This window comes from Oncorhynchus nerka, linkage group LG10 (genome assembly GCF_034236695.1).
Source record: "Oncorhynchus nerka isolate Pitt River linkage group LG10, Oner_Uvic_2.0, whole genome shotgun sequence".
NCBI classification, from domain to species: Eukaryota; Metazoa; Chordata; class Actinopteri; order Salmoniformes; family Salmonidae; genus Oncorhynchus; species Oncorhynchus nerka.
In genome coordinates, this window is record NC_088405.1 from 72,336,703 (window position 1) to 72,363,946 (window position 27,244).

At 43.3% G+C, this 27,244-nt stretch overlaps 1 protein-coding gene across 3 annotated transcripts in view; it reads right to left on the reverse strand.

Moving 5' to 3' along the window:
• ap2b1 (adaptor related protein complex 2 subunit beta 1) overlaps positions 1-27,244 on the reverse strand; it is an 82,766-nt gene that overhangs the window by 30,428 nt on the left and 25,094 nt on the right. For 2 of the 3 annotated variants that reach the window (XM_029671241.2, XM_029671244.2), the window contains exons 15-17: positions 13,464-13,505; positions 12,779-12,925; positions 6,989-7,134 (exon numbers count right to left, since the gene is read on the reverse strand). In XM_029671241.2, coding sequence (XP_029527101.1) covers positions 6,989-7,134; positions 12,779-12,925; positions 13,464-13,505 — 335 coding nt within the window. The remainder of the gene's footprint in view (positions 1-6,988; positions 7,135-12,778; positions 12,926-13,463; positions 13,506-27,244) is intronic. The other variant, XM_029671243.2, reaches the window with a different exon arrangement.

Genomic DNA, 27,244 nt, shown 5'->3' on the forward strand with positions numbered 1-27,244 from the left:
CTGCGCATGTGCAGTAGTCCCAGCGGAACCACGGAGTGGGCAGACAAAATGAGACCCAAAAGTGTCTTGACCGAATGTGCCGTCACCGTGTAATTTGGACAAAACTTTCGAAGGGCTAGCAAAAGGGCGGCCCACCGAGGTTCCGAAATTCGAGCCTTTATAGTCAGTGTCTAGCTGTATTCCCAGGTAGACAATCCGATGACTGGGCCAGGACGCGTTCTTTTCCCAATTCACAGCGAACCCCAGACGTGTGAGATGTATCACTGTCTGTGTCATGTTTGCGATCGCCAGCTCTGCTGATGTGGCGAGAACCAGTAGGTCGTCAAGGTAGGCAAAAATCGTTATTCCCTGACGACACAGCAGTTCCATTGCCGCCTCCACGCCTTTGGAACACGTTTGAGGTGCGAGGGCGTACCCAAATGGCATCCTCGTGAATTCGTACGCCACCCCGCGAAAAGCAAAACGCTGAAAATTCCTGTGAAGCGGATGCACCAGCACATGAAAGTAGGCATCCTTCAGGTATATGCTCACACAAAAGTCTCTATTCTGGACACATTCCAGTAGACGTTTTGTTGTTAGCATTCGGAAGGGCTGTTTTGCCACGCTCTCGGAAGGGCTGTTTGGCTACGCTCTCGTTGGCCATGGTTCTACCTGCACATATAGCCAAAGAGATGGAAATCCTTGATGAGACGGGATAGAGAGTCTGCTAGAAGGGCAATGTTGTTAACTGCTGCTACAGCTTGGGATCCCAAAACAAAGGACTTCTCAGCCAGCTGTGCTGTGAGTCAGTCCTTGCTGATGGCAGGGTAGCCTTTTTAGAGGAGGGCCAGGAACTTGAATCCGAAGCGAGTTTTGGGATTCCCTTTGTTATTCCCTGCTGTCTACCGTCCACCCTGGTGAATGGGAGATAAGCTTTGGCCGGCATGCGCGCCGCCAAAGGTGACTCCCATGAGCCCTCCACATATTTATGGAGAGAGGGCAGGGCAGGAGCCAGGGGCTCCACCGCCCTCCTCCGTCGAGAATAAGGACCACCCACCATCATGTCCAACTCTGGAACAGGGGGGATGGGAGGTAGCTCTCCAATCTAGTGGCAGCTCTCTAATTTATTTATTTATTTTTATTTCACCTTTATTTAACCAGGTAGGCAAGTTGAGGACAAGTTCTCATTTACAATTGCGACCTGGCCAAGATAAAGCAAAGCAGTTCGACACATACAACAACACAGAGTTACACATGGAGTAAAACAAACATACAGTCAATAATACAGTAGACAAATAAGTCTATATACGATGTGAGCAAATGAGGTGAGATAAGGGAGGTAAAGAAAAAAAAGGCCATGGTGGCGAAGTAAATACAATATAGCAAGTAAAACACTGGAATGGTAGATTTGCAGTGGAAGAATGTGCAAGGTAGAGATATAATTAATGGGGTGCAAAGGAGCAAAATAAATAAATAAATACAGTAGGGGAAGAGGTAGTTGTTTGGGCTAAATTATAGATGGGCTATGTACAGGTACATAATCTGTGAGCTGCACTGACAGCTGGTGCTTAAAGCTAGTGAGGGAGATAAGTGTTTTCAGTTTCAGAGACTTTTGAAGTTCGTTCCAGTCATTGGCAGCAGAGAACTGGATGGAGAGGCGGCCAAAGGATCAATTGGTTTTGGGGTTGACCAGAGAGATATACCTGCTGGAGCGCGTGCTACAGGTGGGTGCTGCTATGGTGACCAGCGAGCTGCGATAAGGGGGGACTTACCTAGCAGGGTCTTGTAGATAACCTGAAGCCAGTGGGTTTGGCGAAGAGTATGAAGCGAGGGCCAGCCAACGAGAGCGTACAGGTCGCAGTGGTGGGTAGTATATGGGGCTTTGGTGACAAAACGAATGGCACTGTGATAGACTGCATCCAATGTATTGAGTAGAGTATTGGAGGCTATTTTGTAAATGACATCGCCGAAGTCGAGGATCGGTAGGATGGTCAGTTTTACAAGGGTATGTTTGGCAGCATGAGTGAAGGATGCTTTGTTGCGAAATAGGAAGCCAACTCGGAGATGTTTGATGTGAGTCTGGAAGGAGAGTTTACAGTCTAACCAGACACCTAGGTATTTGTAGTTGTTCACATATTCTAAGTCAGAACCGTCCAGAGTAGTGATGCTGGATGGGCGGGCAGGTGCAGGCAGTGATCGGTTGAAGTGCATGCATCTGGTTTTACTTGTATTTAAGAGTGGTTGGAGGCCACAGAAGGAGAGTTCTATGGCATTGAAGCTCATCTGGAGGGTTGTTAACACAGTGTCCAAAGAAGGGCCAGAAGTGTACAGAATGGTGTCGTCTGCATAGAGGTGGATAAGAGACTAACCAGCAGCAAGAACGACATCATTGATGTATACAGAGAAGAGAGTCGGCCCAAGAATTGAACCCTGTGGCACCCCCATAGAGACTGCCAGAGGCCCGGACAACAGGCACTCTGATTTGACACACTGAACTCTATCAGAGAAGTAGTTGGTGAACCAGGCGAGGCAATCATTTGAGAAACCAAGGCTATCGAGTCTGCCGATGAGGATGTGGTGATTGACAGAGTCGAAAGCCTTGGCCAGGTCATTGAATACGGCTGCACAGTATTGTTTCTTATCGATGGCGGTTAAGATATCGTTTAGGACCTTGAGCATGGCTGAGGTACACCCATGACCAGCTCTGAAACCAGATTGCATAGCGGAGCGGAGAAGGTGAGGTGGGATTCGAAATGGTCGCTAATCTGTTTGTTGACTTGGCTTTCGAAGACCTGAGATAGGCAGGGTTGGACATATATAGGTCTGTAGCAGTTTGGGTCAAGAGTGTCCCCCCCTTTGAAGAGGGGGATGACCACAGCTGCTTTCCAATCTTAGGGAATCTCAGACGACACGAAAGAGAGGTTGAACAGGCTAGTAATAGGGGTGGCAACAATTTTGGCAGATAATTTTAGAAAGAAAGGGTCCAGATTGTCTAGCCCGGCTGATATGTAGGGGTCCAGATTTTGCAGCTCTTTCAGAACATCAGCTGACTGGATTTGGGAGAAGGAGAAATGGGTAAGGCTTGGGCGAGTTGCTGTGGGGGGTACAATGCTGTTGACCGGGGTAGGGGGTAGCCAGGTGGAAAGCATGGCCGTAGAAAAATGCTTATTGAAATTCTCAATTATAGTGGATTTATCGGTGGTGACAGAATTTCCTATCCTCAGTACAGTGGGCAGCTGGGAGCAGGTGTTCTTATTTTCCATGGACTTTACAGTGTCCCAGAACTTTTTTGAGTTTGTGTTGCAGGAAGCAAATTTCTGCTTGAAAAAGCTAGCCTTGGCTTTTCTAACTGCCTGTGTATATTGGTTTCTAACTTCCCTGAAAAGTTGCATATCACGGGGATGTTTTTGTGTTGGTTAAGGGCAGTCAGGTCTGGAGAGAACCAAGGGCTATATCTGTTCCTGGTTCTAAATGAGCCCTGGGAAGTCAGCTAGGGCATTGAGGGGGGATCTGAGAGGCCACTCCTAGCATGCTGTGGTCCCAGACACACAAAACATAGGTGGTGTGAGTCCTCAGCAGCCATAACGGAGTAGCGACACAGCTCTTAAAAGAGCATTTGGGTTCGGTTGGAAAACCGGTGTGCTCATTGTATGAAAAATAAATGGACAACGTCAAGGCTTGGAAAATGGGAGGCTGAGTGAGGGGAAGAGTCCTGTTATAGGGACAACTGTGCTCCCATTGGCTGCAGGTGTGTGCATAATTTTTTTCTCAGGCTACTTGCTGCCTAGGCAGCAGGGTAAACCACTAGGAGCAGAGCTCCCCTATGGGGCGGAGCTCCACAATATAGAACACCAAGACTCTTCTTAGAGCTTGCCGCCAGGCCAAACTGAGAAATCGGGGGAGAACCGCCTTGGTCAGGGAGGTGAGCAAGACCCCGATGGTAACTCTGACAGAGCTCTAGAGTTCCTCTGTGGAGATGGGAGAACCTTCCAGAAGGACAACCATCTCTGCAGTACTCCACCAATCAGGCCTTTATGATAGAGTGGCTAGATGGAAGCCACTCCTCAGTAAAAGGCACATGTAAGCAATGTACAGAGAGATCCTTGATGAAAACATGCACCAGAGTGCTCAGGACCTCAGACTGGGGACAACAACACTCTCCTTCCAGACTCCTTCATCTCCAATCCAAAATCAAATTTAGAGTCGGCTTTCTATTTCGCAACAAAGCCTCCTTCACTCACGCCGCCAAACTTACCCTTGTAAAACTGACTATCCTACCGATCCTCGACTTCGGCGATGTCATCTACAAAATAGCTTCCAATACTCTACTCAGCAAACTGGATGCAGTTTATCACAGTGCCATCCGTTTTGTTACTAAAGCACCTTATATCACCCACCACTGCGACCTGTATGCTCTAGTCGGCTGGCCCTCGCTACATATTCGTAGCCAGACCCACTGGCTCCAGGTAATCTACAAGTCTATGCTAGGTAAAGCTCCGCCTTATCTCAGTTTACTGGTCACAATGGCAACACCCATCCGTAGCACGCGCTCCAGCAGGTGTATCTCACTGATCATCCCTAAAGCCAAAACCTCATTTGGTCGCCTTTCCTTCCAGTTCTCTGCTGCCTGTGATTGGAACAAATTGCAGAAATCGCTGAAGTTGGAGACTTTTATTTCCCTCACCAACTTTAAACATCTGCTATCTGAGCAGCTAAACCAATTGCTGCAGCTGTACATAGTCCATCGGTATATAGCCCACCCAATTTACCTACCTCATCCCCATACTGTTTTTATTTTATTTACTTTTCTGCTCTTTTGCACACCAGTATCTCTACCTGCACATGTTCATCTGATCATTTATCACTCCAGTGTTAATCTGCTAAATTGTAATTATTCACTCCTATGGCCTATTTATTGCCTACCTCCTCATGCCTTTTGCACACAATGTTATAGATTTTTTTTCTACTATGTTTATTGTTTACTCTATGTGTAACTCTGTGTTGTTGTCTGTTCACACTGCTATGCTTTATATTGGCCAGGTCGCAGTTACAAATGAGAACTTGTTCTCAACTAGCCTACCTGGTTAAATAAAGGTGAGATAAAAATAAAATAAATAATAAAAAGGGTCGGTCTCTAGACTTTAAAATGTGCTACAGGCCCACATAGAGGTATCTATAGACTGTTAAAAGGGCTTGGGAGCAGGAACTTGGTTCAGAAATCTCAGATGAGGACTGGGTAGAAGCTCTCAGGAATATAAACCACAGTTCAGTGAATGCCAGATACAACCTTGATCAGTTTAATGTGATACACATGTTACATTACTCAAAAGTGAAAATGCATAAATATTCCCGGACACCTCACCAATGTGTGAGAGGTTCAAGCAGAATGAGGGGACGTTGACCCACTTATTTTGGACATGTCCTAAGTTACATGCTTACTGGGCTCTCATTTTTGATTACTTATCTAAAGCCTTTGATAGAGTTAAAGCCCCAGACCCATTGACCGCTCTGTTTGGTACAGTTGATGGGAATAACCAGGAAGGGAAGGCTGTCTCTCTTTGCACTCTATTAGCCAAAAGGCTCATATTGCAATTGTGGAAATTGGAGACTGTACTGTACCTACCTTTGAAATGTGGTTATGGGATTTAGGGAATGTAATAAATAAAAAAAGATTCAATACAATACCTCCAATAGAAGTCCAGTGTTTTACAAAATATGGCAGCGGATACTGGATAAATGGTCTAGTCCTGCTTCATAACTGGGTTGATGATCTGCTGCTACTCTGTGCTGTACTCCACTCAATATTTATTTTTGGCTTAACTACACTGCTTGTAATGACTATATGCTGTCTTCTTATATATGTACCACCTAATAGGATTTCATTTTATTTTTTGTATGTGTGAGTTAAGTTTTGTCCTCTAAATTTGCCATCCCATTCAACAGTACAATGAATGTCAATGTTCGTATCAGTATTTTTAAAATAATAAACATATTAAAAAAAAGAACAGTGCCCAGTTTGGAGAGGTGTTTGGCCACTTGAGACACCAGTTAGACCTCTCACACAAACCCTTGTAATAGTTTTTTCTTGCACCTATTCCAACATTTCTGTTAATATTCTTATGTTACTGAATGTATCCAGAGTATTTTCAGGTTTTGTTATTGAAAAATGCTGGAAAAAAGTACAGTAAATGCTAAATGCACATTAAATCAACAGTGTAACATTTGGATTTAGTCTTGTCAAGTGAATTGTTGTGTCCTCACCTTTGGTCTAATAATTTCCCTATAATTGCCAGTGTTCTCTTTCAATTGCTACCGTGGTCACACGTATGCTTTTTAGAATTCTTTTGTTAGAAACTTTTCAATTTGGCCAAATCCATATAGGCCAATTTCCACAAGTGTAAAGTGATTCAGGTGAATGGAGCTACATTTACAATCTGCTCTTGACAAGTCAATGCCTTTCAGAGTAGTGGTCATGTTTAGTTATCATACAACATACTCCCATACTGTACCAACTTCAGGAGACGAGTGCACATAACAAACCATTCCATGTATGCCCAGGGACTATGACTAACATTTAAACCCATTTAACTATTTTTGCGAAGTATATGACTATAAACGGCTATACCCCTTAACTAAGTGGATCGTTACTGAGAACTAGCCTATGATAAATTAACAATGTGTTTAGTGAATGGCCATGGTTATAGTGAATGGCCATAGTTACAGTGAATGGAGAGTCACGGTAAGCTTAGAGCAACTAAATACAAAGTTGGTGTGAACAAAAAGCAGAGAACCATTTTTACAGTGAGGCCACAGAAGACCTTAACTGCTAGTACAGCTGAGATATTGTTTTGCTTCTTTATCCCAAGTCCCTGAGACACGTGTACCGTGTACACACACCCACGGAGAAGTTGGAACACAGAGTCCGCCACAGACAGTGCAGTTTAAGGGTTTAAGGGCACAATGGCAGGAGAAAGCATCTATGATTTGATATCAGTCGCCCCTCTCTCACCTGTTCTTGTTGAACTGGATAGCGAAGTCGGTCATGTGCTGCAAGGCCTTGTTGGTAAAGGTCATGTCCATGTACATTTGGCCCTGTCGGCGGGAGAATGTGCCTGAGATCTCCAGTCCTTTAGCTTTCACTGCAGGCAGCCATACCTGGGAGAAGAGATAGACCTTACATAAAGAAATATGAACGTGCAAAACGATTCACCCATACCTGGGAGCAGGGTAATTTGAAAATGGCAACATGACTCACTACTGTGTACGTGTGTGTGCTATGTTGCCCCTTCATTATATTGAGTCGGACACAAAGGGAGATCGAGAATGGAGGGCATAAATTAAAATCAAATCACATGTTATTTGCCACATTTGCCGAATACAACAGGTAGACCTTGCAGTGAAATGCTTACTTTACAAGCCCTTAACCAACAGTGCAGTTCTAAAAATAGAGTTAAGAAAATATTTACTAAAACTAAAGTAAAAAACAAACTAAATGACAAAACAATAAATGAGGCTATACACAGGGGCTACCGGTACCAAGTCAATGTGCGGAGGTACAAGTTAGTCGAGGTCATTTGTACATATAGGTAGGGGTAAAGTGACTATACATAGATAATGAACAGCAAGTAGCAGCAGTGGCCTCCCGGGTGGGACAGTGGTCTAGGACACTGCATTGCAGTGATAGCTGTGCCACCAGAGACTCTGGGTTCGTGACCAGGCTCTGTCGCAGCCGGCCGCGACCGGGAGGTTCATGGGGCGACGCACAATTGTCCTAGCTTCGTCCGGGTTAGGGAGGGTTTGGCCGGAAGGGATATCCTTGTCACATCGTGCACCAGCGACTCCTCTGGCGGGGCGGGCGCAGTGCGCGCTAACCAGGTCGCCAGGTGCACGGTGTTTCCTCCGACACATTGGTGCGGCTGGCTTCCGGGTTGGATGCGCGCTGTGTTGAAGAAGCAGTGCGGCTTGGTTGGGTTGTGTTTCGGAGGACGCATGGCTTTCGACCTTCGTCTCTCCCGAGCCCGAACGGGAGTTGTAGCGAAGAAACAAGAAAGTAACTACTAACAATTGGATACCACGAAATTGGGGAGAAGAGAATTTATTAAAATTTAAAAACAAGTTTTTCAACCAGTCCACAAATGTCTTGTTAACAAACTGTAATTTTTGCAAGTCAGTTAGGACATCTACTTTGTGCATGACACAAGTCATTTTTCCAACAATTGTTTACAGACAAATTATTTCACTTATAATTTAATGTATCACAACTCCAGTGGGTCAGAAGTATATATACACTAAGTTGACTGTGCCTTTAAACAGCTTGGGAAAATCCAGAAAATGATGTCATGGCAGAAACTTCTGATAGGCTAATTGACATCATTTGAGTCAATTGGAGGTGGAGCTGTGGCTGTATTTCAAGGCCTACCTCTTTGCTTGACATCATGGGAAAATCAAAAGAAATCAGCCAATACCTCAAAAAAATGGTAGAGTCCTCCACAAGTCTGATTCATCCTTGGGAGCAATTTCCAAACGCCTGAAGGTACCACGTTCAAATGTACAAACAATAGTACGCAATTATAAACACCATAGGACCATGCAGCAGTCATACCACTCAGGAAGGAGACGCGTTCAGTCTCCTAGAGATGCCAAAAGTGCAAATCAATCCCAGAACAACAGCAAAGGACCTTGTGAAGATTCTGGAGGAAACAGGTACAAAGGTACAGTGGGGCAAAAAGGTATTTAGTCAGCCATCAATTGTGCAAGTTCTCACACTTAAAAAGATGAGGGGCCTGTAATTTTCATCATATGTACACTTCAACTATGACAGACAAAATGAGAAAAAAAATCCAGAAAATCACATTGTAGGATTTTTTATGAATTTATTTGCAAATTATGGTGGAAAATAAGTATTTGGTCAATAACAAAAGTTTCTCAATACTTTGTTATATACCCTTTGTTGGCAATGACAGAGGTCAAACGTTTTCTGTAAGTCTTCACCAGGTTTTCACACACTGTTGCTGGTATTTTGGCCCATTCCTCCATGCAGATCTCCTCTAGAGCAGTGATGTTTTTGGGCTGTTGCTGGGCAACACGGACTTTCAACTCCCTCCAAAGATTTTCTATGGGGTTGAGATCTGGAGACTGGCTAGGCCACTCCAGGACCTTAAAATGCTTCTAAAGAAGCCACTCCTTCGTTGCCCGGGTGGTGTGTCTGGGATCATTGTCATGCTGAAAGACCCAGCCACGTTTCATCTTCAAATGCCCTTGCTGATGGAAGGAGGTTTTCACTCAAAATCTCACGAAACATGGCCCCATTTATTCTTTCCTTTACACGGATCAGTCGTCCTGGTCCCTTTGCAGAAAAACAGCCCCAAGCATGATGTTTCCACCCCCATGCTTCACAGTAGGTATGGTGTTCTTTGGATACAACTCAGCATTCTTTGTCCTCCAAACACGACGAGTTGAGTTTTTACCAAAAAGTTCTATTTTGGCTTCATCTGACCATATGACATTCTCCCAATCTTCTTCTGGATCATCCAAATGCTCTCTAGCAAACTTCAGACGGGCCTGGACATGTACTAGCTTAAGCAGGGGGACACGTCTGGCACTGCAGGATTTTAGTCCCTGGCGGCGTAGTGTGTTACTGATTGTAGGCTTTGTTACTTTGGTCCCAGCTCTCTGCAGGTCATTCACTAGGTCCCCCCGTGAGGTTCTGGGATTTTTGCTCACCGTTCTTGTGATCATTTTGACCCCACGGGGTGAGATCTTGCGTGGAGCCCCAGATCGAGGGAGATTATCAGTGGTCTTGTATGTCTTCCATTTCCTAATAATTGCTCCCACAGTTGATTTCTTCAAACCAAGCTGCTTACCTATTGCAGATTCAGTCTTCCCAGCCTGGTGCAGGTCTACAATTTTGTTTCTGGTGTCCTTTGACAGCTCTTTGGTCTTGGCCATAGTGGAGTTTGGAGTGTGACTGTTTGAAGTTTTGGATAGGTGTCTTTTATACTGATAACAAGTTCAAACAGGTGCCATTAATACAGGTAATACAGGTAACGAGTGGAGGACAGAGGAGCCTCTTAAAGAAGAAGTTACAGGTCTGTGAGAGCCTGAAATCTTGCTTGTTTGTAGGTCACCAAATAATTATTTTCCACCATAATTTGCAAATAAATGTGATTTTCTGGATTTTATGTCTGATTTTGTCTGTCATAGTTGAAGTGCACCTATGATGAAAATTACAGGCCTCTCTCATCTTTTTAAGTGGGAGAACTTGCACAATTGGTGGCTGACTAAATACTTTTTTGTCCCACTGTATCTATATCCACAGTAAAAACGAGTCCTATATCGACACAACCTGAAAGGCTGCTCAGCAAGGAAGAAGCCACTGCTCCAAAATCGCCCAAAAGAAAGGCAGACTACGGTTTGCAACTGCACATGGGAACAAAGATCTGACTTTTTGGAGAAATGTCCTCTGGTCTGATGAAACAAAAATGGCCATAAAGACCATCGTTATGTTTGGAGGAAAAAGGGGGAGGCTTGCAAGCCAAAGAACACCATCCCAACCGTGAAGCACGGGGTGGCAGCATCATATTGTGGGGGTGCTTTGCTGCAGGAGGGACTGATGGCATCATGAGGTAGGAAAATTATGTGGATATATTGAAGCAACATCTCAAGACATCAGTCAGGAAGATAAAGCTTGGTCGCAAATGGGTCTTCCAAATGAAGAATGACCCCAAGCATACTCCCAAAGTTGTGGCAAAATGGCTTAAGGACAACCAAGTCAAGGTATTGGAGTGGCCAACACAAAGCCCTGACCTCAAACCTATAGAAAATGTGTGGGCAGAACTGAAAAAGCGTGTGCGATCAAGGAGGCCTACAAACCTGACTCAGTTACACCAGCTTTGTCAGGAGGAATGGGCCAAAATTCACCCAACTTATTGTGGGAAGCTTGTGGAAGGCTGCCCAAAACATTTGACCCAAGTTAAACAATTTAAAAGGCAATGCTACCAAATACTAATTGAGTGTATGTAAACTTCTGACCCACTGGGAATGTGATGAAATAAATCAAATCTGAAATAAATCATTCTCTCTACTATTATTCTGACATTTCACATTTTTAAAATGAAGTGGTGATCCTAACTGATCTAAGACTGGGAATTTGTACTAGGATTAAATGTCAGGAATTGTGAAACTGAGTTTAAATGTATTTGGCTAAGGTGTATGTAAACTTCCGACTTCAACTGTAGGTCCTGGATGGCAGGAAGTTTGGCCCCAGTGATGTATTGGGCCGTACGCACTACCCTTTGTAGCGCCTTACCAGGCGGTGAAGCAACTGATCAGGATGCTCTCGATGGTGTAGCTGTAGAACTTTTTGAGTATCTGGGGACCCATGCCAAATCTCCTGAGGGGGAAAAAGTGTTGTTGTGCCCTCTTCACAACTCTCTTGGTGTGTTTGGAACATGATAGTTTGTTGGTGATGTGGACACCAAGGAACTTGAAACTCTCGACCCGCTCCACTACAGCATCGTCAATGTTAATGGGAGCCTGTTCGGCCCTGCTTTTCCTGTCGTCCACGATCATCTCCTTTGTCTTGCTCACATTGAGGGTGAGGTTGTTGTCCTGGAACCACACTGCCAGGTCTCTGACCTCCTCCCTGTAGGCTGTCTCATCATTGTTGGTGATCAGGCCTACCACCGTTGTATTGTCAGCCAACTTAATGATGGTGTTGGAGTCGTGCTTGGCCACGCAGTCGTCGGTGAACAGGGAGTACAGGAGGGGACTAAGCACGCACCCGAGGCGCCCCTGTGTTGAGGATCAGCGTGGCAGATGTGTTGCTGCCTACGCTTACCACCTGGGGGCGGCCCGTCAGGAAGTCCAGGATCCAGTTGCAGAGGGAGGTGTTTAGTCCCAGTGTCCTTAGCTTAGAGATGAGCTTTGTGGGCACGATGGTGTTGAACGCTGAGCTGTCGTCAATGAATAGTATTCTCACATAGGTGTTGTTGTTTTTTTGCAGGTGGGAAAGGGCAGTGTGGAGTGCAATTGAGATTGCGTTATCGGTGGATTTGTTGAAGCGGTATGCGAATTGGAGTGGGTCTAGGATTTCCGGGATGATGGTGTTGATGTGAGCCATTACCAGCCTTTCATAGCACTTCATGGCTACCGACATGAGTGCTACGAGGCGGTGGTCATTTAGGTAGGTTACCTTCACATTCTTGGGCACTGTGACTATGGTGATCTGCATGAAACAGAAGGATACCTTGGGAAGGATGCTATGTCCTGCTGCAATACATAACAATTAACAGTGCACATACCACAGTGAGGACATTGTGAGCCTCTTCTACATTACTTAACTGTATGATATATATAAATGACCCATTTTGAACAGGAATCTTGGGTGGAGCCTGTTGATGCCAAGTTGGACTTAACTCACCCCCTCCTTTCGCCCCGGCCAAACAACGTCATAACTATATTTATGCACTGTCCTACATGAAGAGTGACTTTGCTGCATGGCTCAAGGTTCTGTATGCATTTCTCTGCTTGCTAGGTGCTAATGAGTGAGCATTAGCATTTCAATTAGCTTTATCTGAGCTTTATTCTCTGCCCATGCTGGTGTAATATATTAGCAATGAAAGTCTACTTTATACCTACTTTATCTATATCTATACTATATCTACTTTATACATAGTACTAACATTAGCATACAACATTAACATTAATAGAATATAGCATTAATATTAGCATTTAGCTCTTGCTAAAATTAATATTGAACATCAACATAAGCGTTTAGCTGTGGGTAGTGGGTACTCACAGATTTGGGGGTAACATAGCCTCCTGTGGAGATGGCCATGCCTGTGGAGAGCTCAAACAGGTCGTTGAGGCCGCTGCTGAGCGCTGCAGGAGTCGGCGATGGGGCGAACGTGTTGGGAACTGATGAGGGAATAAAGTTCTGTCCCACCTAAGTCACATACACACACAGACACAAAAAGCACATAGGACATCAGCACAACTATGAATCCAAAATGTAACTTATCTGCGAGACGATGGTCCTCTAGCGACCTAATTGAAGAATAAAAAGACGATAAATTCCAAACTCATCGTTGTCAAATGACTACGTTTCAAATACTTATGGTGATCGACACCTTTTTTCTTGATTCGATTTTAAAGAATGATTCTGATCGTCAATTGATTTTGCACATTCGCTACAGCTGAAATCCCGACTTGAGAAATACATTCCCCAATGCTCCGATTTGCTGAGGTGGAAAGTATCTTCTGTCAGAATTTCAGCCTATGATTTCCCAACTTGAGTAATCCTCCACTGGAATACGTTATCCCCCCCCCCCATCAGTGCCAAGCAAGGTCAAAGGTGAGGCGAGTGTGATTGGGAAAATAATAGTTTGTCTAGCTTTGAAGTGTTTGGCAGTTAAGTTTTGAATCCCGTTATAACTTCGAAGAGCATGCAGTATGCGGACGGTAAAACGGAAGGGCTCACTTACTGCTGGACTTCCCCCAACACCTCCTCCCAGGTCTCCACCGAGCTACAGGAGAGGACCCATATCCAGCACCCGCATCCAAACACAAGAGATAGACAAAGACAGAGAGAGAGAAAGAGAGGTACTTAGCAATAGCAACCCATCCCCAACCCCATTCCCCAAAAGCAGTTCAACCCATAGACTGCCTAGAATATGACAAAAGGTTATTATGTAGATTGTAATTCTGTTACAGTGAAATGGTTATCAGGGAAGCGTATCAGTCAGTCAGAAGACCAGAAAACGTTGCCGAAATATTAACATTGAGATGGAAGAATAGTTAATTGTGAAATACATTAGATATACATATTTGAGAATTCACAGTCAAAAAGCAAGCAGGTATAATAGCTTTAATGTATTGGGCTTCTTTCACCTATCCAGTTTACTTTTAGCTTTGAATTCTCACAGGGATGTGGAAGATAAAGCAATTAAAGCAATGAAGTCTACACAAAAGATTATTTCAAGATGCAAAATATCCATCTAAATGGCTAGTTGAAAAAATGTAATGATGTACAGTAGGCTCCAGAATTATTGGATCCCTTGATAAAGATTAGCAACAAAGACTGTATGAAATAAATAATAGAAATACTGACCTATATTGTATGCTAAAAAACAATTATATTATTTTATACTAATAAAATTGCTCGGAGAAAATAGTGTTTATTTTCTCCAAAAAGATAGGGGTCAAAATTATTGTATCACGTTTTCAATATAATTTGTAAAACATGTTTTGCATACAATATAGCTCAGTACTTGTATTATTTATTTTATACAGTGTTTTTTGCTCATCTTTATCCAGGGATCCAATAATTCCAGACCCCACTGTATGTAACGGTAGCCATTGCGATATTCAGGACAAAACTTCCTTTGAGACATGGCACTTTTAGGTAAATGCATTTTGACTGTGAGAAGTGTGAAGTCACCTTGACAGCAGCATAGCGAGACTGGAATACCATTAAAAATATTATAGCCGAAGACCCAGCAAGGCACAAATCACACTCTGGTATTGGACTGTTAAAAGGCAGATAGAAAAGCAACGGTGCAAGCAATGTTAGAAGCAACGTTCAAGACAACTTGAGGATATTTGATGTTGGTGAATCTAAATGGATACAATCATTTCTCACTTTCAAACACATCCATCATTACAATGAAGTGAAATAAATTAATTGTCTCCTAATGTTTGATGCCAACATTGTACCACAGGTGGACAATACTTTGGTTTGAGAAACACTTTTTTCCACATTTCACACTCAAAAATTGACAATCTAGACTGAGTAGATACCTAGTTTAGCGAGCTTGCACAAAAGTACATTGTGTGTTCAGGCCTTCCTTGAGGATGTGGTTGATTTTGAAGGTGAACCACTCAGAACAAAATGGCTGTCTGCTGTGGCCTTTTCACAGTGTTATGTTAAGGGACCTCTGGGAGTCTTCGTCAACAAGGCTGAATTGAACATCACTTCTACACCTGCGAAGGAGAACTGGCAGAATAGTCAATATTGTCTCACTTCCCCCTCACACAGACATTTTTTTGTTGTTGATCATATGAATATTCCAGATATTCTCCCAGGGTTGAAATACCAGTTTTTGCATAGTGGCGAGAGACAATGCTTGTCACAGAGTTGGAGAAGTCTATTGAAGTGGGAGACAAGTGTCAGGAACTACTGCCAAGGTTTTATACTGACGATACAAGGGCCTTTTAGGAATGCTAAAAATAAAACAGAACAAATAATTTAAATAATGCCGGGGTGAGAAGTTTCAGGCTCTGGAAAACATGTTTTAATATCTTGTGAAAAATGTCTTGGTTCGAATCGCAGTTCTAGCCTGTTCCCTCCCTTGTTGAGATCCAAAAGTGCTAAAATTCTAGCCCACGTCTTCAGACTAGAGATACTCTTTTAGACCAACTGAATTTCTATACCATCTGTAGTGCCACTCAATGCAGACTGGATTTATCTGCAACCAATTAGTTATTCACCCACCTTGTTGTCACTCTGGATAAGAGCAGTTTGCTACTAAAACACAAAAATATGAATGAGTTTGATTATATTAAAACCTTAAATGCGGCAGTTAAAAGAAAGGTTCACCCATTTTGAATGTTATATTGTTATTGTGCATCTCTGAGTGATCTATCAATTCATTTTTTTATCGATTCCCAAGGTCATATTTTTCCAAGATGGCGTAGCAGTCGGACATCTGTTTTGTCTTGTCCCGTGTATATATATTTTTCTTCGTATATATTCTTTATATTTTTTATCTCAATTTCCATCTACGGACTGAACATACTCTCCTGCAACCCGCCCCACCCAATGTGGTACGGATCTGCAATTTTTTTATACTTTAGAACCAGAACCCCCATCAGAAGCTAGCCAGCTAACCAGCTACAAGCTAGTAGTCAGTTAGCTACTGCTAGCGGTCTTCAGCCAAGCCTCAGCCCGGTCAATTCCTGCCAGTCTGCCTAGCGCGATATCAACCCAGAGCATATAGGACTGCTTTTTCTCTACCACATCTCCGAATTCCTACTGCAAGCTCTGAACCTCTACACCGGATCATCGCAGCTAGCTAGCTGCTATCCGAGTAGCTACTCCTGGCTAACGTCTCTGTCCCGAAGTAAGCACCATTTAGCCTGGAGCTAGCCTGGAGCTTGACCCATCTCACGGCCAACCAAAGAGGCCTATCAGCCAATTCTTGGGCTACAATACCTCTTTTGCCAATAGGCCTGGACCCTTCACTGCCGACACGGAGCCCCGCTGATCCATCACGACTGGTCTGCCGACGTAACCATCCATGGGGGTTTCAACAGGCTCTTCCGTTGCGACGTCCCCCGGATGCCCATCTGCTAGCCCCGGCCCACTAGCTGTCTGATTCACCATGTCTCCAGCTCGCCTAGCTACTCACTAGACCCTATTATCACTCGGCTAAACATGCCTCTCCCTAATGTCAATATGCCTTGTCTATTGCTATTTTGGTTAGTGATTATAGTCTTATTTCACTGTAGAGCCTCCATCCCTGCTCAATATGCCTTAGCAAGCCATTTTGTTCCACCTCCCACACATGCAGTGACCACACCTGACTTAAATGGTGCCAAAAGACAAAACCTCTCTCATCGTCACTCAATGCCTGGGTTTACCTTCACTGTATTCACATCCTACCATACCCTTGTCTGTACATTATGCCTTGAATATACAGTGCCTTGCGAAAATATTCTGCCCCCTTGAACTTTGCGACCTTTTGCCACATTTCAGGCTTCAAACATAAAGATATAAAACTGTATTTTTTTGTGAAGAATCAACAACAAGTGGGACACAATCATGAAGTGGAACGACATTTATTGGATATTTCAAACTTTTTTAACAAATCAAAAACTGAAAAATTGGGCGTGCAAAATTATTCAGCCCCTTTACTTTCAGTGCAGCAAACTCTCTCCAGAAGTTCAGTGAGGATCTCTGAATGATCCAATGTTGACCTAAATGACTAATGATGATAAATACAATCCACCTGTGTGTAATCAAGTCTCCGTATAAATGCACCTGCACTGTGATAGTCTCAGAGGTCCGTTAAAAGCGCAGAGAGCATCATGAAGAACAAGGAACACACCAGGCAGGTCCGAGATACTGTTGTGAAGAAGTTTAAAGCCGGATTTGGATACAAAAAGATTTCCCAAGCTTTAAACATCCCAAGGAGCACTGTGCAAGCGATAATATTGAAATGGAAGGAGTATCAGACCACTGCAAATCTACCAAGACCTGGCCGTCCCTCTAAACTTTCAGCTCATACAAGGAGAAGACTGATCAGAGATGCAGCCAAGAGGCCCATGATCACTCTGGATGAACTGCAGAGATCTACAGCTGAGCTGGGAGACTCTGTCCATAGGACAACAATCAGTCGTATATTGCACAAATCTGGCCTTTATGGAAGAGTGGCAAGAAGAAAGCCATTTCTTAAAGATATCCATAAAAAGTGTCGTTTAAAGTTTGCCACAAGCCACCTGGGAGACACACCAAACATGTGGAAGAAGGTGCTCTGGTCAGATGAAACCAAAATGGAACTTTTTGGCAACAATGCAAAACGTTATGTTTGGCGTAAAAGCAACACAGCTCATCACCCTGAACACACCATCCCCACTGTCAAACATGGTGGTGGCAGCATCATGGTTTGGGCCTGCTTTTCTTCAGCAGGGACAGGGAAGATGGTTAAAATTGATGGGAAGATGGATGGAGACAAATACAGGACCATTCTGGAAGAAAACCTGATGGAGTCTGCAAAAGACCTGAGACTGGGACGGAGATTTGTCTTCCAACAAGACAATGATCCAAAACATAAAGCAAAATCTACAATGGAATGGTTCAAAAATAAACATATCCAGCTGTTAGAATGGCCAAGTCAAAGTCCAGACCTGAATCCAATCGAGAATCTGTGGAAAGAACTGAAAACTGCTGTTCACAAATGCTCTCCATCCAACCTCACTGAGCTCGAGCTGTTTTGCAAGGAGGAATGGGAAAACATTTCAGTCTCTCGATGTGCAAAACTGATAGAGACATACCCCAAGCGACTTACAGCTGTAATCGCAGCAAAAGGTGGCGCTACAAAGTATTAACTTAAGGGGGCTGAATAATTTTGCACGCCCAATTTTTCAGTTTTTGATTTGTTAAAAAAGTTTGAAATATCCAATAAATGTCGTTCCACTTCATGATTGTGTCCCACTTGTTGTTGATTCTTCACAAAAAAATACAGTTTTATATCTTAATGTTTGAAGCCTGAAATGTGGCAAAAGGTCGCAAAGTTCAAGGGGCCGAATACTTTCGCAAGGCACTGTACTCTTCCGCACCCAGAAATCTGCTCCTTTTCCTCTCTGTTCCCAACGCACTAGACGACCAGTTCTTATAGCCTTTAGCTGTACCCTTATCCTACTCCTCCTCTGTTCCTCTGGTGATGTAGAGGTTAACCCAGGCCCCGCAGCCCCCAGCACTACTCCCATTCCCCAGGTGCTTCGGTAACCGTAAAAGCCTTGTTTTCATCCATGATAACATTAGAAGCCTCCTCCCTAAGTTTGTTTTATTCACTGCTTTAGCACACCCCGCAAACCCGAATGTCCTAGCCGTGTCTGAAACCTGGCTTAGGAAGGCCACAAAAAATCCAGAAATTTCCATCCCTAACTATAACATTTTCCGACAAGATAGAACTGCCAAATGGGGCGGAGTTGCAATCTACTGCAGAGATAGCCTGCAGAGTCCTGTCATTACTATCCAAGTCTGTGCCCAAACAATTCGAGCTTCTACTTTTAAAAATACACCTTTCCAGAAACAACTATCTCACAGTTGCCGCTTGTTATAGACCCCCTTCAGCCCCCAGCTGTGCCCTGGACACCATATGTGAATTGATTGACCCCCCATCTGTCTTCAGAGTTCGTACGGTTAGGTGACCTAAATTGGGACTACCCGGCCTTCCTACAATCTAAGATAGATTACCTCAATCTTACACAAATTATTAAGGAACCTACCAAGTAGAACCCTAAATCCGTAACCATGGGCACCCTCTTAGATATCATCCTGACCAACCTGCCCTCTAAATTCAACTCTGATGTCTTCAACCAGGATCTCAGCGATCACTGCCTCATTGCCTGCGTGCGTAATGGGTCCGCGGTCAAACGACCACCCCTTATCACTGTCAAATGCTCAGTAAAACACTTCAGCGAGCAGGCCTTTCTAATCGACCTGGCCCGGGTATCCTGGAAGGATATTGAGTTCATCCCGTCAGTAGAGGATGCCTGGTTGCTCTTTAATAGTGCTTTCCTTACCATCTTAAATAAGCATGCCCCATTCAAAAAATGTAGAACTAAGAACATATATAGCCCATGGTTCACCCCAGACTTGACTGTCCTTGACCAGAACAAAAACATCCGGTGGCGTACTGGATTAGCATCGAATAGCCCCCGCGATATGTAACTTTTCAGGGAAGTCAGGAACCAATATACTCAGTCAGTTAGGAAAGCTAAGGCTAGCTTTGTCAATCAGAAATTTGCATCCTGTAGCACCAATTCCAAAAGGTTTTGGGACACTGTAAAGTCCATGGAGAATAAGAGCACCTCCTCCCAGCTGCCCACTGCACTGAGGATAGGAAACGCTGTCACCACCGAAAAATCTACGATAATCGAGAATTTCAATAAGCATTTTTCTACGGCTGGCCATGCTTTCCACCTGGCTACCTCTACCAACATCTCAGCACCCCCTGCAGCAACTTGCCCAAGCCCCTCCCCCCGCTTCTCCTTCACCCAAATCCAGACAGCTGATGTTTTATAAGAGCTGCAAAATCTGGATCTCTACAAATCAGCTGGACTAGACAATCTGGACCCTCTCTTTCTAAAATTATCCGCCAAAATTGTTGCAATCCCTATTACCAGCCTACTCAACCTCTCCTTCGTGTCATCTGAGATCCCCAAAGATTGGAAAGCTGCCGCAGTCATCCTCCTCTTCAAAGGGGGAGACACTCTAGACCCAAACTGTTATAGACCTAAATCCATCCTGCCCTGCCTTTCTAAAATCTTTGAAAGCCAAATTAACAAACAGATCACCGACCATTTTGAATCCCACCTTACCTTCTCCGCTATGCAATCTGGTTTCCGAGCTGGTCATGGGTGCACCTCAGCCACGCTCAAGGTCCTAAACAATATCATAACCGCCATCGATAAAAGACAGTACTGTGCAGCCGTCTTCATCGACCTGGCCAAGGCTTTCGACTCTGTCAATCACCACATTCTTATCGGCAGACTCAATAGCCTTGGCTTCTCAAATGACTGCCTCGCCTGGTTCACCAACTACTTCTCAGATAGAGTTCAGTGTGTCAAATCGGAGGGCCTGTTGTCCGGACCTCTGGCAGTCTCTATGGGGGTGCCACAGGGTTCAATTCTCGGGCCGACTCTTTTCTCTGTATATATCAATGATGTCGCTCTTGCTGCTGGTGATTCTCTTATCCACCTCTACGCAGACGACACCATTCTGTATACATCTGGCCCTTCTTTGGATACTGTGTTAACAAACCTCCAAACAAGCTTCAATGCCATACAACACTCCTTCTGTGGCCTCCAACTGCTTTAAAATGCCAGTAAAACTAAGTGCATGCTCTTAAACCGGTTCTGATTTAGAATATGTGGACAACTACAAATACCTAGGTGTCTGGTTAGACTGTAAACTCTCTTTCCAGACTCACATGAACTCCAATCCAAAATTAAATCTAGAATTGGCTTCCTATTTCACAACAAAGCCTCCTTCACTCATGCTGCCAAACATACCCTTGTAAAACTGACTATCTTACTGATCCTTGACTTCGGCGATGTCATTTAAAAAATAGCCTCCAACACTCAGCAAACTGGATGGAGTCGATCACAGTGCCATCCGTTTTGTCACCAAAGCCCCATATACTACCCACCACTGTGACCTGTATGCTCTCGTTGGCTGGCCCTCACTACATATTCGTCGCCAAATCCACTGGCTCCAGGTCATCTATAAGTCTTTTGCAAAAATCACTGAAGCTGGGGTCTATCTCCCTCACTAACTTTAAGCATCAGCTGTCAGAGCAGCTCACTGTACCTGTACACAGCCAATCTGTAAATAGCACACCCAACTACCTCATCCCCATATTGTTACTTATCCTCTTGCTCTTTTGCACCCCAGTATCTCTACTTGCACATCATCATCTGCACATCTATCACTCCAGTGTTAATACTAAATTGTAATTATTTCGCCTCTATGGCCTATTTATTGCCTTACCTCCCTACTCTTCTACATTTGCACATACTGTACATAGATTTATTTATATTATGTTATTGACTGTACGGTTGTTAATGTGTAACTCTTTTATTGTTTTTGTCACACTGCTTTGTTTCATCTTGGCCAGGTCGGAGTTGTAAATGAGAACTTGTTCTCAACTGGCCTACCTGCTAAATAAAGGTGAGAAAAAAAAGGTTGAAAAAAAAGTTGTTTTCATGTGTATCTGAGTTATTGGCGTTCAAGCAGGCAGAAATCCTTCCGGTATGACGTAGCACCGTGATAAAGTCGCTCTCACTACACTGGAAGTTAATAGGAATATGATTTTTAGATGGCGAAAACGTCTATCATATATGTCAGATTTCAATACTGGCTGATGTCATAACTCGGGAGGATGTCTTCTATCGAATGAGCCATTGATCATATTTTTGCGATAACTCCTACCCCGAGAAATGTGTCATTTAACAGAGGGTCTAGCAAACGTTTCCTATTTGTCTGCCTCTTTAGTCCAGGGTGCATTGCTAGGTGCCGTTGCCAGAGATATTATAGAAAGGAGATAGGAATCGAATGAATGAAGAAAAGTTTAACACCCCACCCAGAAGCATTCACATTGTCATGCTGCGTCACACGATTGCTAGGCTAATTGTCACGCAATCCCTTCTCAAAGTCAGTGTTTATGAAGAGAAACGTGCCTATTTCCCTCGAAAGTAAGTAATGTCATGATTACAAAGCTATACGATAATACAGATAGCAAGTTAATTATCTCACATCTTGGAAAAATGTGTAATGTTGTACTTCTTGTTGACTAAATTCGTGCTAATGTTGGGTTTTTGAGCTATTGCCCAATAGACTCCCATTCATTCCTTGATGGAGAGCACTCCTTGTCCCAGAACCGCCCAGAATGCAGCGCACGGCCCATTGCCGTAGCATGGGCAACGTTTCACATCTCCTCAAAAGTATATATGCTGTTGTGAATGTTAGACTCCACTCTGAGGCACATCGATCTGCAGGTTGAACATGAGATTGTAGACTATTAATTGATAGCTGTAAAATCGCCTAAACAAACTGCACTAACTAGTTACGTTACATGCTGATATTGTCTTTGGTATTACTGTGTGTAGCTACCTACCTACCTAGCCAACCAGCCCGCCCATAGAGGGAGCATTGCACTGTGGATATTGTAGTCAATTTGAGCTGCAACAGATTTCCACAACGATTTTCCATGTTGCTACAAGCCTTATTACAAAGCCAAAATTAAACATTTGTTCACAACAAATATTGTTCTCACATATTAGTGTTATTTAACACTGCCAAGTGAAGGAATGAGTGGTTTTGAGTGGATTTTTCCTTTAACTGTCACATTTCATTTGTATTGGGAGACAAACGTATAGATAGGTTAGTCCTTCACAATTTCAGTGGGTGTCACCTCAGAGAAATTGAGTTTTCATTGAAAAGCCTGATTCAATATGTAATTCAGTCTTGGAGGGGGTCTAATAATGGCAGCTTTAAAGTTCCAATAAGTAACTTTTTGGGCGACCCGACCAAATTCACATAGAAATGTGTGTTATAGATGTGTCACTCTCATTGAAAGCAAGTCTAAGAAGTGGTAAATCTGTTCTAGGTGCGCTACTTCTGTGCTTCCCATTCTTAAGTTGAGTTTTTATGTCTTTTATTTTCATTTTTGTACACCAGCTTCAAACAGCTGAAAATACAATATTTTTGGTTATGGAAAAGATACTGTATTTCACAGTGGTGTAGATGGTACAATGATTCTCTACACTATACTTAAGCGAACTATTCGAATTTTTGTAACCAGAAATAGTGGAGCGATAGGGTATCTTAAAGAGAAGAACCCAGTCAATGTGCATTGAAAAACTGATAGCACACGGGACTTTGAATGCTTGTCAGGTTAATCTGGCTCATTCTCCTCATCCAGAAGGTCAGCTTTAATATTAAGACTCAGGGTGCTGACTCAGCCCTTTCTGTCGCCTTAATCCTTCCTCCATTTTGCCCTTCTAATGACAGCATGCCATTGTCTAGCTTGTCTGTCAATGCAGCCTCAAACCACTAGTAACACTGTCTGTCTGCAGTGGGTATGGAAGCATGTTCAAAGATATGGGCCACAGAACAAAAATCTATTTATATGGCATGGGCAATGGGGAGGTAACACTTAAAAGGCAGGGTGCTGCATAATCCCAAACCTGACTTGGATGTATAAAATGGTCTGAATTGAGTGTATCAATACCACTGTCATACCACTGGACTACACTTCAATACCACTGGACTAGGGTTGCACATTTGGGGGAATATTCAGAGGTGAAAACTTTCCATGGGAATTAACGTGAATTAACGGAAATATATGCAAATTCATATGAATACCATTTAAATGTAGATGTTTTCTGCATTGGATATATCTACCATATATGGAAATATAAAAATAAACCTTTCACCTTATCATAAGTAGATATAATTTCAAATTATTAAATAAATCCAATAGAAATAAAAAACAATTTAGTTACGAATTGAACATTAATTAAATGAGTGGACTCTTCACATGGGATGATTTCACTGAACAACAAAAGAAAGGGAATATTGAATGATCCCCAATGATCCATCGCATCTCCCAAAAACATTTTCAACATATGAAAATGATAGTCTGGAAACTAAAGCTTTGGTTGTCCTCCTCTCAGGCTTCAATGTCTTCTCCCTGGACCTCCTCAATGTCCACCTCTTTAACATCAGACTCTGAGGCCTCATCTTCACTGTCACTTTCCAACCTTGTTGAGGATGGCTTGTTATCAGGCTCAAAAAGCCTCATATTTGCCCGGATGGCCACCAATTTTTCAACCCTTGTATGTGGTCAGTCAGCCTGTTGCGTGCTTGGGTGTGTGTGTTCCCAAACAAGGACCAGTTGCGCTCTGAGGTGGCTGATGTTGGTGGGATTTGGAGGATGATGGAGGCAACAGGGGAAAGAGCCTCAGATCCACAAAGTCCCTTTCACCAGGTGGCTGATGAGATATGTTGGCACAACTGCCACATTGCATCTCCATCCCAAAGCCTTTGCTTGGAAGTGTATTTCGCCAGACTACCAAGAACCTTGCCCTCATCCAGGCCAAGGTGGCGAGACACAGTAGTGATAACACCATAGGCCTTGTTGATCTCTGCACCAGACAGGATGCTCTTGCCAGCATACTTGGGGTCCAACACGTACGCTGCGGTATGTATGGGCTTCAGGCAGAAGTCTTCACGCTTTTTTGATGCATTTCAGAATTGCAGTTTCCTCTGCTTGGCAACAGTGAAGTTGGCAGGGCAGTACGGATTTCTTCTCTGTCATCCGCAAGCAGAGTCTGAACATCAGACAGGATGGCATTGTCTCCCTCAATCTGTGCAATGGCTACTACTATAGGTTTCAGGAGTTTCAGGCTGCTTCCCACTCTCTCCCAAAATACATCATCCAGGAGGATCCTCTTGATGGCGCTGTCCATATCGGCAGACTGTGATATGGTAATTTCTTGGAAAGACTCCTTCCCCTCCAGGAGACTGTCAAACATGATGACAACACCACCCCAACGGGTGTTGCTGGGCAGCTTCAATGTGGTGCTCTTATTCGTCTCACTTTGCTTGGTGAGGTAGATTGCTGCTATAACTGGATGACCCTTCACATACCTAACCATTTCCTTGGCTCTCTTGTAGAGTGTATCCATTGTTTTCAGTGCCATGATGTCCTTGAGGAGCAGATTCAATGCATGAGCAGCACAGCCAATGGGTGTGATGTGAGGGTAGGACTCCTCCACTTTAGACCAAGCAGCCTTCATGTTCTCAGCATTGTCTGTCACCAGTGCAAATACATTCTGTGGTCCAAGGTCATTGATGACTGCCTTCAGCTCATCTGCAATGTAGAGACCGGTGTGTCTGTTGTCCCTTGTGTCTGTGGTCTTGTAGAATACTGGTTGAGGGTGGAGATGATGTAGTAAATTATTCCTTGCCCATGAACATTCGACCACCCATCAAAGATGATTGCAATTCAGACTGCTTTCCCTATGATTTGCTTGACCTTCAATTGAAATCTGTTGAATTCTGCATCCAGCAAATGAGTAAATAAAGCATGTCTGGTTGGAGGGGTGTATGCTGGGCGAAGAACATTCAGAAATCTCTTCCAATACACATTGCCTGTGAGCATCAGAGGTGAACCAGTTGCTGAACACAGCTCGAGCAAGACATTCATCAGCATTTCTCTGACTACGTCCTCCATTGAGTCAAAAACACTTCTGATTCCAGGAGGACCATGAGCTGTTGCTATCGATAAGGTGTCTGATTCATCATTTTCACCTTGAATAAAAGTAGAGGGACTTTTGTCAGAGGTTGCTTGTTGTGAGCGCTGAGGGAACTTCATGCACTTGGCCAGATGTTTCTGCATCTTTGTTGCATTCTTCACATATTTCTTGGCACAGTATTTGCAAATGTACACAGCTTTTCCTTCTACATTAGCTGCAGTGAAATGTCTCCACACATCAGATAGTGCCCCTGGCATTTTCCTGTAAAGATAAATAAAATAAAAAGAGTTAAAAAATAAAGACAATTCCATGTACATATAAATAGTTAAGCAGTTAGATTAAACAATGTCTTTGTAAGATATATGTTTTTAAATGAAACGTATGGAAACATGTATGGAAACAGGTGAATTAACACTCCTCAGTTAGCAGGCTCAGGCAAGCCAAAACCCACATGGTAGCAAAAACTAACTAGCAGAATGTGTTAACAAGTTAGAAATGATTAAACACACTTTGCTGTAGGCTACTAGGATTTACTAGTTAACAAAAAATAATTTATGTCATATAAAATATATTCACCCCACCCAGTATTGTTATCAAAACTTACCAGAAAGCATGTAGTCCTTGGCTCAGACAGTGTAGTAGTGTGGGCTCAACAGCATCTCATTGGTGTGCAAGATCTTGAGAATCAGCTGTACATGTGATGGAAGAGTGCACTACATATGTGATGGAAGAATGCACTGTGCATGCAGAGGTTTGCAATTCCATTTAATTGGGGATAGTTTAACAAAAATATGCCACAAGACCTAGAATTGCCTTATGTGTATCCCACAAAAATGGTTCACTGTTATAAGCTAACTTTTTTGATGAATTTATGCAGAATTCCCAGCCTTAACTTCCCATGGAAAATTTCTTGAAAAATTCCAGAAATTTACAGGAAAGTTTCCGACGCTTTGCAACCCTACAGTGGACAGGAGTCATGTCCTGTGAAGTGGCACATTTGTTAAATCAACCGTCCTGTGAAGTAGCGTATATACAGTTGAAGTCGGAAGTTTACATACACCTTAGCCAAATACATTTAAACTAAGTTTTTCACAATTCCTGACATTTAATCTTAGTAAAAATTCCTTGTCTTAGGTCTGTTAGGATCACCACTTAATTTTAAGAATGTGAAATGTCAGAATAATAGTAGAGAGAATGATTCATTTCAGTTTTTATTTCTTTCATCACATTCCCAGTGGGTCAGAAGTTTACATACACTCAATTAGTATTCGGTAGCATTGCCTTTATATTGTTTAACTTTGGTCAAACATTTTGGGTAGCCTTCTACAAGCTTCCCACAATAAGTTGGGTGAATTTTGGCCCATTCCTCCTGACAGAGCTAGTGTAACTGAGTCAGGTTTGTAGGCCTCCTTGATCGCACATGCTTTTTCAGTTCTGCCCACATATTTTCTATAGGATTGAGGTCAGGGCTTTGTTGGCCACTCCAATACCTTGACTTTGTTGTCCTTAAGCCATTTTTCCACAAATTTGGAAGAATACTTGGGGTCATTGTCCATTTGGAAGATCCATTTGCGACCAAGCTTTAACTTCCTGACTGATTTCTTGAGATGTTGCTTCAATATATCCACATCATTTTCCTACCTCATTATGCCATCTGTTTTGTGAAGTGCACCAGTTGAACGTGATACCTTCAAGCATTTGGAAATTGCTCCCAAGG